Genomic DNA, 14524 nt, shown 5'->3' with positions numbered 1-14524 from the left:
GTGAAAGAGGAGAGCTTGACAGTCACATGACCTGAAGTGAAAGTGAAAGTGTGTGTGAGTGACAGCAGAGCTGCAGTGGAGACGAGTCTCTGTGTTTCTCTGGAAAGAAACATTCAACTGAATCCAGCAGGTTTTTCTCAGCAACAAACACTGGTGAGTTCACTGTCCTACAGAGACAAAATACACTAAATATTTGCTCAAAGTTTAGTTCAAACCACAATCTGACTGTTTTACATCTGTTTTACCTTATAAAGAATATTATACCATAGAAATGTGTCAGTTTAGATAAAAACAACATGTGAATTTAGCCAGAAATACAAAACAGAGGTAAAAACCAAAGCACAGTGACTGAACTACAGTCACAGCTAGCGTTAGCTTCAAGCTCATTTACAGGCCTGTTTCCTGTCTGAACTCTGAGCTCCACTCAGACAGGAAGTTACAGTCATGGCAAATGAAAAATGTTTGGCCTGCTTTCAAATATTTCCACTCTAATAACAATATAAGCAGCAGTGTAGCAGTATTGTTCTATTATTTGATGTTTGATGTGACAGTAATGGAGAGTTAGTTTAACATAGTTTGATTATTTTTGAAACTTTTATTTGAATAACTAAAGTTTTCAGGTCGACTTTAACAGTGAACTCTGTTTTTATCTGTGAAACAACACGAGCTCACACTCCCCACTGCAGACCAGTCAGATTGTAGTGTTGTCACCAAAATTGGGACGCACTGTTCGATACCAGTGAAACTATCACGGTTCTGAGTAGTATCACGATACCACAGCAAAAATGAGGCAGATGTGCTTTTGTCATTTATAAAAGATAAATCACTTTTCTATAATACATCACTGATATTTCAATGGAATAAATTACTTAATGACTTATTCATACTTCAAAACAGCATCAATGAGTGATTAACATAGGGGGGATCAAAATAAAATAAATAAATAAAATAAAAATCAACCAGCCACCCTCCTCCCCTGACAAGTAAAGAACAGTCCCTTCAGTGCGGTGAGGTTTGTGGACCGTTACCTGCCACAAAGAGAGAAATGTGAACGGCTTGTTTCTCCTCTGACACATCACACACCTGTGTGCCGCCACAGCTCGGCTGTCCAGGTACTACTGGGCAGTCATGACACCAACAAAGAGGAAATTATTGGACCTGGAGCTGGGCTTCTCGGTCACTGGTAAGCCCTTATCTTGCGGTGGCCATAGTGCTCCGCCGTTTTTCTGTCTGTGACCCCCGTTCAACCCACAACCGGCAGGATTCGCCTTTCGTTTCTGCTGCTGGTTGAAATCTGTACTCGCACAGCGTGCTCCTGAATGATTTCTTTTGCTCACACAAAACTATTTTTAGTCACAAATGCCAGTAAAATGCTCACACCGTAGAGCTCTGTGGAAAACACATCACTGTAGCATATATAAACAAATCTAACCTACAAGTAAAAATAAATAAATAAATAATAACTTTCACTGCTTAAAGATACTCAATAGCTCAGCTAATACCTGAAATGTCACTGGATACAAACCACTGCAGCAGCATATTGAGTGCCAGGTGGCCAGCGCACGCCGTTATTGGACGGCGCATGGACACTCACCCTCTTGCGATTGGACTTTGAACTTATCCCACAGTAGTGGTAGTGTGAAGTACTCCAGCATTATGGTATAATATGTACCGTGGTGTTTAAGTACCGCAGTCTACCATTGGTACCAGTATACCATGCAACACTATCAGACTGGTTTCCCCACATGTTTTCATCTGCTGGTACTAGGGTTGTATCCAAATATTCAGATATTCGAATATTTGTTTCTATGGGTAGGTATTTGATATTCCTTTTTTTATTTACTTTTTTTCCTTACATATTTTTTTGGTGCTAAATGTAGTCTTTTTGTTGTTGGTAAATGTAGGTTATCAATAAAAATCAAAACTTTTAAATTGCATGGTTAAAAATGTGAAAATATAGTATAGCCTACCAACTGAGCTTGTGTGCACGGCACGCTTGAGCGCATCCGTCTGAGGCTGTGGATCAATGCCAAGTTTTACCACTTTATCACTATTCTACGGAGTCCCTAAAGTCCCCCAAAAAAGAAAAAAAAAATATCTCGTGCGCACGAGATAAGCTAAATCATGTGCACGAGATAGTAAATCGAGCGCACGAGATAAGCTAAATCGAGATAATGAATTAATAATTCGTTATCTCGAATACTACATTATACAACGTTAATAATACGTTATCTCGATTTACTATCTCGTACGCACGAAATAGCTTTTTTTTTTCCTTTTTTTTTTCTAATTCCTTTTTGGGGACTTTATGGGCTCCGTACTATTCCCTCTAACTTGTAGCTGTTTTTTTTGTTATCTTTTGAATTTAATATGAATTATGGAATCGTTTTTGTCAACGTTTGTTTCCCCCGTTTTGTACAATAAATTATTGTTTAAAGTTTCAACAAGTTTCTTCTGGAGTGCGTGACACAAGTGTGTTTTGAAAACGGCCGCGGACTGTCACCTTCTCAACGCATCAGTACCTTCGGATGCCATGACAGTAATAGATTATAGATTAATAGATTATAATAATAATGTCAAAATATCATTTACAGACCGATTTAACAGAAGATCGCTGCTGCCCGACCTGCAGGTCCATTTGCGGATCCCGCGGGTTACGGGTCGACCCGCGCATCACTACTCAGCTCAGTCTATAAGGCTGTACGCAACAGTAAGGCTATAGACATTATATTCTATTCAGTCCGGCAGAACCAGCAGCACATCGGCTCTACAGTGCACGGCACTGCTGATTAACCATTTTATTGCAGCACAGAGTGTCTGCCAGCAACCAATTACTTGCAGAGGCTTCCTACAACTTGTTTCAACGGTTCCAATTTAATCAGAAGACAAATTAAATAATAATAATAATAATAATACATTTTATTTAAAAAGCACTTTTCAAAGTTCTCCAAGTCACTTTACAGAGACAGTTCAAACACATCAAATAAAAACAACAATTTTCAGCAAAGACATCGAAGACAAAGAGGAATAGTAATGGGAGTGAAAAAACAAGTAAATAAGTAAATGAATAAAAGTAGATTAAACATTAAAAGCAGAACGGAACAGGTGAGTTTTGAGTAGTGATTTGAACGATGGGAGGTCAGTGCAGTCACGGATGAGTTTTGGGAGGGGATTCCAGAGGGTGGGGGCAGCGACAGAGAAGGCTCTGTCCCCCCAGGTTCTGTGCTTGGTCTTAGGGACGGTGAGAAGGTTGGCATTGGAAGAGCGGAGGCTGCAGGAAGGGGTATAAGGGTGGAGCAGGTCTGTGAGGTAAGAGGGGGCCTGGTTGTGGAGGGCTTTATGGGTGAGTAGGAGAAGTTTGAAGTGGATGCGTTGTGGAACAGGGAGCCAGTGGAGGTTCTGAAGGACAGGAGTGATGTGGTCACGGGAGCGGGTGTGAGTGAGGAGGCGGGCGGCAGAGTTTTGGATATACTGGAATTTGAGGAGTTTGGAGGTCGTGCCATAAAGGATGCTATTGCAATAGTCAAGGCGGGATGTCATGAAGGCGTGGATCAGGGCTTCGGCAGCATTGCGAGAGAGTGAGAGGCGGAGGCGAGAAATGTTTTTAAGGTGAAAGAAGGCTGTTTTAGTGACTTGCTTGATGTGTTGGTGGAAGGAGAGGTTGCTGTCGAAGATGATACCAAGGTAGCGGCAGTGAGGGGAGGGGGACAGGGCGGAGTTGTCAGTGGTGAGGTGGAAGTCTTTGGCTGTTTGGGTGAGGGAATTTGGACCAATTAGGATCATGTCTGATTTGTCACAGCTGAGTTTAAGAAAGTTTGCTTGCATCCAGGATTTAATTTCGGAGAGACAGTTTCACAGGGTGGAGTGGGTTAAATGGGTGATGGATTTAGTGGAGATGTGTAGCTGGATATCGTCGGCATAGCAGTGAAAACAGACCATGACGACGGATGATTTGACCAAGGGGGAGGAGGTAGAGGATGAAGAGGAGAGGACCAAGCACCGAACCCTGGCGGACGCCTTGGGACAGGGGGGCAGTTGAGGAGGAGCAGTTGTTGATGAAGATGAATTGTTTTCTGTCAGTGAGATAGGAATGTAGCCAGGTGAGGACATTGTCAGTGATGTTGAGGAGGGTTTGCAGACGAGAGAGTAGGATGGAGTGGTTGATGGTGTCAAAGGTGGCGGTGAGATCAAGGAGGATGAGGATGGAGAGTAGGCCGGAGTCTGAGGAGAGGAGGAGGTCGTTTGTGAATTTAAGGAGGGCAGTTTCGGTGCTGTGTTGTGTGCGGAATCCAGATTGAAATTGTTCAAAGAGGTCATTATTGTTGAGGTGGGATTTGATTTGTGAGGCGACGACACGTTCAAGGATTTTTGAGAGGAATGGGAGGTTGGAAATGGGCCGGAAATTGCTCATGATGTCAGGGTTAAGTCCAGGTTTTTTAATGATGGGGTTGACTGCAGCCAGTTTGAGAGAAGGAGGGGCAGAGGCAGAGCTGAGGGAGGAGTTGACAATTTTGGAGACAAGCGGGGAGATGGTGGGGAAGCAGTGCTTAACAGTGGCGGATGGGATGGTATCTAGCATGCAGGTGGAAGTTTTCATGGTTGAAATGATTTTAGACAGCTCAGCTGGCGAGACAGGTGCGAATTTGGAGAGGGGCAGGGTGATAAGATGGGTGGAGGGGGGTGGGGGGTGGTTAGAGAACTGTAGATGGTGTCAATTTTGGTTTGGAAAAATGAGAGGAAGGAATTGCATTTTTCAACGGTGAATGAGTTTGAAATATTGTCACTGGGATTAAGGAGTATGTTTACGGTGGAAAAAAGAGCCTTTTGGTTATTGGAGCCGGTGTGAATGAGGTTGGAGTAGTAGGTAGAGTGGGCAGTATTGAGGGTGGCTTTGTACTGTCGGAGGTGGTCTGTGTAGGCTTGGCGATGAACTGTTAAACCGGTGTTTTTATGCAGTCTCTCGAGCTGACGCTAGTGGGATTTCATTTGGCGGAGTTCGGGGGTGTATCAGGGGGCTGAGTGTGTGAATGACACAGATTTGGTTTTGATGGGGGCCAGTTGATCAAGACAGGAGGAGAGAGTGTTTTTGTAGTAGTTGACAAGCTCAGTGGGGTCATCAGACAGCGGGGGAGGGAAGGTAGACAGAGTGTTGGAAAGAGAAGCTGAGAAATCTTGAGGGGAGATGGATTTGAGGTTTCTGAATGATATTATGCGTTTTTCCTTGGGGAGGGGGGTGGGGAGATGAATGTCCATGATGTTAGCCAAGTGGTCGGAGATGTGGAGATTGATGCTGGAGTTGTTGGATGGTGAGACCGGTGGAGCAGACTAAGTCCAAAGTGTGGCCATGATTGTGAGTGGGGAAGTTGACATGTTGAGTGAGATTGAGGCAGTCCAGTAGATCAAGAAATTCAGAGGCATGTTTGCAGTTAATGTTGTCAATGTGGTAGTTGAAGTTGCAGAGGAGAAGAACAGAAGGTGAGATGGCTGAGAGCTGTGTGACAAAATCACACAGGATGACTAGCCAATGTGAAAATCAAAAGAAAGCATAGAATAATGTACTGAAGGAGACTGTTGTGCCATCACATTTTTTTGTGGTTTGAGAGCAAAGATCCAGCTGCCGCTGTGCAAAACTCCGCAAGACAATTAGTTCGGAAAAACCCCGGAGTCTGCTGTTACAGTAAAAGTCCTGCAGTCACTATTTGATTTGCAATAAAAATACACAAGTATTAGCATCAAACTAAAAGTACCAAAAGTAAAATGACTCATTTCCCAGAACGTCCAGTTTCATAAAAATATACTATATTACAGGATTATAATTATTGATGCATTAATGTGTTCATCACTTTAATGATGAAGCTGTTAACAGTGGAGCTAATAAACAAAACAAAATTCATATAATATATCAAGAGAATTCAGGATGACTCTCCTTATATTCCACTAAGCATAGTTTGGTTTTATTCAACAAATAATCAAAAGGTATGTAATCACAGTTTGGATGTTTCTCACTTTGTGTCCTCAGAGTGTCGATATGTCTGCTGCCAGCTGTCTGCTGACTGAAGATCAGTTTCTGTGCTCCATCTGTCTGGATGTGTTCACTGATCCAGTCAGCACACCATGTGGACACAACTTCTGTAAAACCTGCATCACTGAACAATGGAATATTAACGTCCCCTATCAGTGTCCAAACTGTAAGAAGGTTTTCAACACCAGACCTGAGCTGCAGGTCAACACCTTCATCTCTGAGATGGCTGCTCAGTTCAGACAGTCAGCTCAACAGAAAGCCAGCAGCAGCAGCAGCTCAGAGCAACAAGTTTCCAAACCAGGAGAAGTTCCCTGTGACGTCTGCACTGGAACCAAACTGAAGGCCCTGAAGTCCTGCCTGGTGTGTCTGGAATCCTACTGTGAGATTCACCTGAAGCCTCATCTGACAAGTTCAGGCCTGAAAAGACATCAGCTGATCGACCCTGTGGAGAACCTGGAAGGCAGGATGTGTCTGAAGCACGATAAACTGCTGGAGCTGTTCTGTAAGACCGACCAGATGTGTGTCTGCATGCTCTGCACTGTTTTAGACCACAAGACACATGATGTTGTTCCTCTGACAGAAGAATATGAAGGAAAGAAGGCCGAGCTGGGGAAGACAGAGGCTGAAATTCAGCAGATGATCCAGAAGAGACAACTGAAGATTGAGGAGATCAAACACTCAGTGGAGCTCAGTGAGGAAGATGCAGACAAAGAGATAGCAGATGGTGTTCGGGTCTTCACCGCTCTGAAGGAGTCTGTTGAGAGAAGCCAGGCCGAGCTTATCGACACGATCAAAGAGAAGCAGAGAAAGACAGAGAAACAGGCTGAAGGCTTCATCAAAGAGCTGGAACAGGAAATCTCTGAGCTGAAGAAGAGGAGCACTGAGGTGGAGCAGCTCTCATGCTCTGAAGACCACCTCCACCTCCTCCAAAGCTTCATGTCCCTGAACACTGCTCCGCCCGCCAAGGACTGGACAGAGGTCAGCGTCCGTCCACCTTCATATGAGGGGACTGTGAGGAGAGCTGTGAGTCAGCTGGAGGAGACACTCAGTAAACAGATGAAGAAGCTGTTTGAGGTCGAGCTGAAGAGGGTCCAGCAGTCTGCAGTGGATGTGACACTCGATCCTGATACAGCACATCCCAAACTCATCCTGTCTGATGATGGAAAACAAGTTAAAGATGGTGATGTTAAGAAGAATCTCCCAAACAATCCAGAGAGATTTGATACTTGTCCCTGTGTCTTAGCAAAGCAGAGTTTCTCTTCAGGAAGATTTTATTATGAGGTTCAGGTTAAAGGGAAGACTAAGTGGGATTTAGGAGTGGTCAGAGAGTCGATCAACAGGAAGGGAAAGATCACACTGAGTCCTCAGAATGGTTACTGGACGATATGGTTGAGGAATGAAAATGAGTACAAAGCTCTTGCTGGCCCTGATATTAGTCTCTCTCTGAAGTCTCGGCCTGAGAAGGTGGGGGTGTTTGTGGATTATGAGGAGGGTCTGGTCTCCTTTTATGATGTTGATGCTGCAGCTCTTATCTACTCCTTTACTGGCTGCTCCTTCACTGAGAAACTCTACCCACTCTTCAGTCCTTGTAATAATGACGGTGGTAAAAACTCTGCCCCTCTGATCATCTTTCCTGTCAATCAAGCAAGTAGGAGAAGTTTGATCAGAGGAATTGTATTTTAACTCAAACTAATAGCGTCAGTCAGACAAAGTAGAACGTCCATCTGATTTTCTACAGAAAGATTCACTCTCATTTAATGTAATAAATGTATATTATTGGTGATGTACTGTGAATACATTGTTGATTTTTTAGATTCTGATCAATGTGGTTTTTCCTCTTTTTCTGTAAATGGTTTCTTTGATGTGTCACGTTGCTACTTACTACTACAACACAAAGATTTAATCCCACTGCTGATATTATGTAATGTAATCTTGTTTATTCCAATGACTGCATTAACTGCCTTAAAGACCTTTGAATCATCAAAAACAAATGTACTCAATCTATATAGTGATAATGTGAAAAATGATGGAAAGTGTACAGGACTGCTTCTAAAACATTCAAAGGTCTAATGAAATAATTAGGCATGTACCCGATTATGTCAGTTGGATCAGATCCAGCCGTTTAATGTGAATATTCAACCATTCCTTTTGTGTTTGTTTTCATATACAGCTCTAATGTTTGAACAGGGCTCAGCAGGACATTCAGTGTGACAGTGGAAATCATGCAATATAGTTAACAAGCTAACGACAGATCAGAAATGTGCAACATTTTCTGCAGACACCACATATCAAAACAAAAGCCAGAGACTGTGTCGTATTAAGTATCTGTGAGCTGTAAATTCACCACTTCCAAGCAGAGGATGGAAGATTATTTCAAAGCCTTAAGGTGGAAAGTTTCTCCTCCTCTGTGCCACTGCATCACGTCCACAGCTGTTTGTACCAAAGAGTAGCGTGACAGTCAGACAGTTTTTTACATATTAAACTGCTACAAGTATATAAGTAGTTAAAATTAGCTCAATAAAATTAGCAACAAAAACATCAAGATAGCATTTACATATTAATACATCAATAATACAACAGTATAACACTGACAGTATTCGCTCTGCATTATGTGTACTTTTACTTTTCATACTTTAGGTACATTTTGTTGCTGATACTTGTGGACTTAACTGAAATTTGAAATGCAGGACTGTTGCTTGTAATTGAATATGTTTTCAGTGGTGGATTGTAGCTCAGTATTTTAACTCAAGTACTTTACTCAGGTACACATTAAAGGTACTCAGAGGTCAATATTGTACTTTTTACTGCACTCCATTAGTCTGACAGCTTTAGCTCCTTCCTGTCCAGTGAAAACTATGTATCTCCAGACGTGTTGATGCTGAATGTTTGTGATAAACTGAAGGATGAAGTGTTCCTTTATGAGTTGAGAAAATTCTCCTCCTTCTGAAGCTAAATAAACTCTTTAAAAACCCTCTTGGATCAGCTGAAAAGTCGTCGTCACAAAGCTGAAAACAGGCTGTTTTTATGACTCTTTAGAGATACGTGGTTCTCACAGGACAGCCACGCTACAGACATATGATGATCTTCTAGACCATGATGCATTGCTGTAGATTAAACTCCCCAACAGGATATAAAGGAGTTCAAATGAGCTCAACCTGAAACATGTACAGCAGTAAAATGACACATACACATTAATGCAGCAGGAATATTAATCCAAAAACATCAGATAGAATAAAACACTGACAGCAGGGAACACTTTACTGCACTATCAGTCATTTTACACATACTTCTAATAAATGTTCCTGATCAAACTTTTACTGAGGGAAGGATTTGAAGAGAGGATTTTTACCTGTAGTGGAGTATTGTCACAGTGTGGTATTAGTACTTTGACTTCAGTAAAGGATCTGAATACTTCCTCCACCTCTCCCTCTTGGTGACGGCCCACTGAGAGGTGGAGCAACAGTGAAAGAGGAGAGCTTGACAGTCACATGACCTGAAGTAAAAGTGAAAGTGTGTGTGAGTGACAGCAGAGCTGCAGTGGAGACGAGTCTCTCTGTTTCTCTCTAAAGAAACATTCAACTGAATCCAGCAGGTTTTTCTCAACAACAAACACTGGTGAGTTCACTGTCCTACAGAGACAAAATACACTAAATATTTGCTCAAAGTTTAGTTCAAACCACAGTCTGACTGTTTTACATCTGTTTTACCTTTCAAGAATATTATACCATAGAAATGTGTCAGTTTAGATAAAAACAACATGTGAATTTAGCCAGAAATACAAAACAGAGGTAAAAACCAAAGCACAGTGACTGAACTACAGTCACAGCTAGCGTTAGCTTCAAGCTAATTTGCAGGCCTGTTTACTGTCTGAATTCTGAGCTCCACTCAGAGCCAGTCGGCCTGCCTCATGCACCTCCCTCGCTACGTGATGGAGGTGGCCTGGCCAACTGCCCCAAACCCAGGCCCGCGGGAGAAGGGGTCCCGAGAACCGCCGGCCCTCCCTCTCCCCTGTAATGTTTATACATACTATATAACGTTTTAGACACAATAATAGATTGATTAGCAACTGTTTTACTTCTGACGATAAATACGATAAAATAGTTTACATCCTAGAGTTATATGGCTTTTTAAATTCTAAAATTATAACACATCCCATTTCCTGTTACAACAAGCCCCAGGCACAGGCTGATAATATAAACTGTCTGCAACATTTCTCCTGCATTGTTCAAAAGCCTACTCAATTACCAGTGCTGCTAAGCTAAAAGCTAATGATTAAGCTCAGAGTTTAGTGATAGAGAGGACAGGAGAGAAAGAAGAGGGAGAAGACAGGACAAGAGCAGTTAGTGGCGGAGCAATGGGTACATGTCTGTGGGCTCTCCACCTGTCAGTGAGACAAACATGAAAGACATGCAGTCTATCCGACGAGGAGCGGTCATTACGCGCGACTATTATGCACGGTTGTGATGGAGCGTAGCTAATGGGTACCTGTCTGTAGGCTCTCCACCTGTCAGTGAGACAAACATGAAAGACGTGCAGTTTAACGGACGAGGAGCAGTCATTACGCGTGACTATTACGCACGGTTGTGAGGTGTGCAGCGGCAGATCTCACAGCACACTGTTTATAAACCACTTTACCAGTTTAATTGCAGGAAATGTTTAGTTGTTAAACCATTTGTCATAAGTATAGATATTCACTCTGCCTGTTGGAGAGATAGAGGGAAGATTAAAGCGTCAAACTGCAGTAAAAGATGCTGTATAAAAGACAGGCTACAACTTTTTTTCCTTGTCCCCCCCTGGAATTATTCTCTAAAATTTTACTGTTTATTGTCCCCCCCAACTATGAAATGGGATTTTCGCCCCTGAGACCATGTGTAAACATAGTGCAGGATGGATTTACAGGAGACACATGCAACGTTGTGGTGGGAGCAATAAACATGAATTAAATAAAGGCAGATATATAAGTGAAACATTATTACTATGAAGAAGAATGGAGCAATTAGGCTGTTATTAATGAAGACAATATCTGATGACTGAAACACAAACAAACAGTGGATGAAGAGTTTTGGTTTGTGTTCATGAAACTTGAACGTGACCATGGATTAAAATCACTTCAGGCTGCAACAAGGTTTAAGTGTGAGTTTACATCAATATGAACCAGCGGTGGAAGAAGTACTCACATCTGTTACTGAAGTAAAAGTAGTAATACCACAGTGTAGAAATACTTTGTTACAGTAAAAGTCCTGCAATCACTATTTGATTTGCAATAAAAATACACAAGTATTAGCATCAAACTAAAAGTACCAAAAGTAAAATGACTCATTACCCAGAACGTCCAGTTTCAGAGAAATATACTATATTACAGGATTATAATTACTGATGCATTAATGTGTTCATCACTTTAATGATGAAGCTGTTAACAGTGGAGCTAATAAACAAAACAAAATTCATATATCAAGAGAATTCAGGATGACTCTCCTTATATTCCACTAAGCATAGTTTGGTTTTATTCAACAAATAATCAAAAGGTATGTAATCACAGTTTGGATGTTTCTCACTTTGTGTCTTCAGAGTGTCGATATGTCTGCTGCCAGCTGTCTGCTGACTGAAGATCAGTTTCTGTGCTCCATCTGTCTGGATGTGTTCACTGATCCAGTCAGCACACCATGTGGACACAACTTCTGTAAAACCTGCATCACTGAACACTGGAATATTAATGTCCCCTATCAGTGTCCAAACTGTAAAGAGGTTTTCCACCAAAGACCTGAGATGCGGGTCAACACTTTCATCTCTGAGATGGCTGCTCAGTTCAGACAGTCAACTCAACAGAAAGTCAGCAGCAGCAGCAGCTCAGAGCAACAAGTTTCCAAACCAGGAGAAGTTCCCTGTGACGTCTGCACTGGAACCAAACTGAAGGCGCTGAAGTCCTGCCTGGTGTGTCTGGTCTCCTACTGTGAGACTCACCTGGAGCCTCATCTGACAAGATCAGGCCTGAAAAGACATCAGCTGATCGACCCTGTGGAGAACCTGGAAGGCAGGATGTGTCTGAAGCACGATAAACTGCTGGAGCTGTTCTGTAAGACCGACCAGATGTGTGTCTGCGTGCTCTGCACTGTTTTAGACCACAAGACACATGATGTTGTTCCTCTGAGAGAAGAATATGAAGGAAAGAAGGCTGAGCTGGGGAAGACAGAGGCTGAAATTCAGCAGATGATCCAGAAGAGACGACTGAAGATTGAGGAGATCAAACACTTAGTGGAGCTCAGTGAGGAAGATGCAGACAGAGAGATAGCAGATGGTGTTCAGGTCTTCACCGCTCTGAAGGAGTCTGTTGAGAGAAGCCAGGCCGAGCTCATGGACACCATCAAAGAGAAGCAGAGAAAGACAGAGAAACAGGCTGAAGGCTTCATCAAAGAGCTGGAACAGGAAATCTCTGAGCTGAAGAAGAGGAGCACTGAGGTGGAGCAGCTCTCACGCTCTGAAGACCACCTCCACCTCCTCCAAAGCTTCATGTCCTTGAACATTGCTCCACCCACCAAGGACTGGACAGAGGTCAGCGTCCGTCCACCTTCATATGAGGGGACTGTGACGAGAGCTGTGAGTCAGCTAGAGGAGACGCTCAGTAAACAGATGAAGAAGCTTCTCACTGAGGTCGAGCTGAAGAGGGTCCAGCAGTCTGCAGTGGATGTGACACTCGATCCTGATACAGCACATCCCAAACTCATCCTGTCTGATGATGGAAAACAAGTTGAGACTGGTGATGTAAAGAAGAATCTCCCAAACAATCCAGAGAGATTTGATACTTGTGTTAGTGTCGTAGCAAAGCAGAGTTTCTCTTCAGGAAGATTTTATTACGAGGTTCAGGTTAAAGGGAAGACTAAGTGGGATTTAGGAGTGGCCAGAGAGTCGATCAACAGGAAGGGAAAGATGACACTGAGTCCTCAGAATGGTTACTGGACGATATGGTTGAGGAATGAAAATGAGTACAAAGCTCTTGCTGGCCCTGATATTAGTCTCTCTCTGAAGTCTCGGCCTGAGAAGGTGGGGGTGTTTGTGGATTATGAGGAGGGTCTGGTCTCCTTTTATGATGTTGATGCTGCAGCTCTTATCTACTCCTTTACTGGCTGCTCCTTCACTGAGAAACTCTACCCACTCTTCAGTCCTTGTAATAATGATGGTGGTAAAAACTCTGCCCCTCTGATCATCTCTCCTGTCAATCAAGCACGTAGGAGAAGTTTGATCAGAGGAATTGTATTTTAAAACTAATAGCGTCAGTCACACAAAGTAGAACAACCATCTGATTTCCTACAGAAAGATTCACTCTCATTTAATGTAATAAATGTATATTATTGGTGATGTACTGTGAAATCATTGTTGATTTTTTAGATTCTGATCAATGTGGTTTTTCCTCTTTTTCTGTAAATGGTTTCTTTGATGTGTCACGTTGCTACTTACTACTACAACACAAAGATTTAATCCCACTGCTGATATTATGTAATGTAATCTTGTTTATTCCAATGACTGCATTAACTGCCTTAAAGACCTTTGAATCATCAAAAACAAATGTACTCAATCTATATACTGATAATGTTAAAAATGATGCAAAGTGTACAGGACTGCTTCTAAAACATTCAAAGGTCTAATGAAATAATTAGGCATGTACCCGATTATGTCAGTTGGATCAGATCCAGCCGTTTAATACAAATATTCAACCATTCTTTTTGTGTTTGTTTTCATATACAGCTCTAATGTTTGAACAGGGCTCAGCAGGACGTTCAGTGTGACAGTGGAAATCATGCAATATAGTTAACAAGCTAACGACAGATCAGAAATGTGCAACATTTTCTGCAGACACCACATATCAAAACAAAAGCCAGAGACTGTGTCGATTAAGTATCTGTGAGCTGTAAATTCACCACTTCCAAGCAGAGGATGGAAGATTATTTCAAAGCCTTCATGTGGAAAGTTTCTCCTCCTCTGTGCCACTGCATCTCCACAGCTGTTTGTACCAAAGAGTAGCGTGACAGTCAGACAGTTTTTTACATGTTAAACTGCTACAAGTATATAAGTAGTTAAAATTAGCTGAATAAAATTAGCAACAAAAACATCAAGATAGCATTTACATATTAATACATGAATAATACAACAGTATAACACTGACAGTATTCACTCTGCATTATGTGTACTTTTACTTTTCATACTTTAGGTACATTTTGTTGCTGATACTTGTGGACTTAACTGAAATTTGAAATGCAGGACTGTTGCTTGTAACTGAATATGTTTTCAGTGGTGGATTGAAGCTCAGTATTTTAACTCAAGTACTTTACTCAGGTACACATTAAAGGTACTCAGAGGTCAATATTGTACTTTTTACTGCACTCCATTAGTCTGACAGCTTTAGCTCCTTCCTGTCCAGTGAAAACTATGTATCTCCAGACGTGTTGATGCTGAATGTTTGTGATAAACTGAAGGATGAAGTGTTCCTTTATGAGCTGAGAAAATTCT

General features: G+C 42.1%; 2 protein-coding genes across 17 annotated transcripts in view; both read left to right on the top strand.

Annotated features, from left to right (window-relative positions):
- LOC125887013 (E3 ubiquitin-protein ligase TRIM21-like) overlaps positions 1–7805 on the top strand; it is a 35420-nt gene extending 27615 nt beyond the window's left edge. For 3 of the 5 annotated variants that reach the window (XM_049573474.1, XM_049573473.1, XM_049573475.1), the window contains one exon: positions 6020–7805. In XM_049573474.1, the coding sequence (XP_049429431.1) occupies positions 6029–7705 (1677 nt within the window). In that variant the 5' untranslated portion in view covers positions 6020–6028 and the 3' untranslated portion in view covers positions 7706–7805. Of the gene's footprint in view, positions 1–130; positions 154–6019 lie in introns of all 5 variants that reach the window. The other 2 variants (XM_049573476.1, XM_049573477.1) reach the window with 2 other exon arrangements.
- The window catches only part of LOC125887019 (E3 ubiquitin-protein ligase TRIM21-like), a 60546-nt gene that overhangs the window by 27615 nt on the left and 18407 nt on the right, over positions 1–14524 (top strand). For 5 of the 12 annotated variants that reach the window (XM_049573489.1, XM_049573492.1, XM_049573486.1 and 2 more), the window contains one exon: positions 11591–11794. The exons of 2 other annotated variants lie outside the window; for them this stretch is intronic. In XM_049573489.1, the coding sequence (XP_049429446.1) occupies positions 11600–11794 (195 nt within the window). In that variant the 5' untranslated portion in view covers positions 11591–11599. Of the gene's footprint in view, positions 1–56; positions 154–9614; positions 9638–11590; positions 11795–14524 lie in introns of those variants that run through there. 5 more of the 12 variants (XM_049573484.1, XM_049573491.1, XM_049573485.1 and 2 more) reach the window with 5 other exon arrangements.

The sequence above is a fragment of the Epinephelus fuscoguttatus genome, linkage group LG4, assembly GCF_011397635.1.
Source record: "Epinephelus fuscoguttatus linkage group LG4, E.fuscoguttatus.final_Chr_v1".
NCBI classification, from domain to species: Eukaryota; Metazoa; Chordata; class Actinopteri; order Perciformes; family Serranidae; genus Epinephelus; species Epinephelus fuscoguttatus.
The sequence above is the reverse complement of the archived record's forward strand: the minus strand, read 5'-3'. Positions and strand labels throughout refer to the sequence as shown.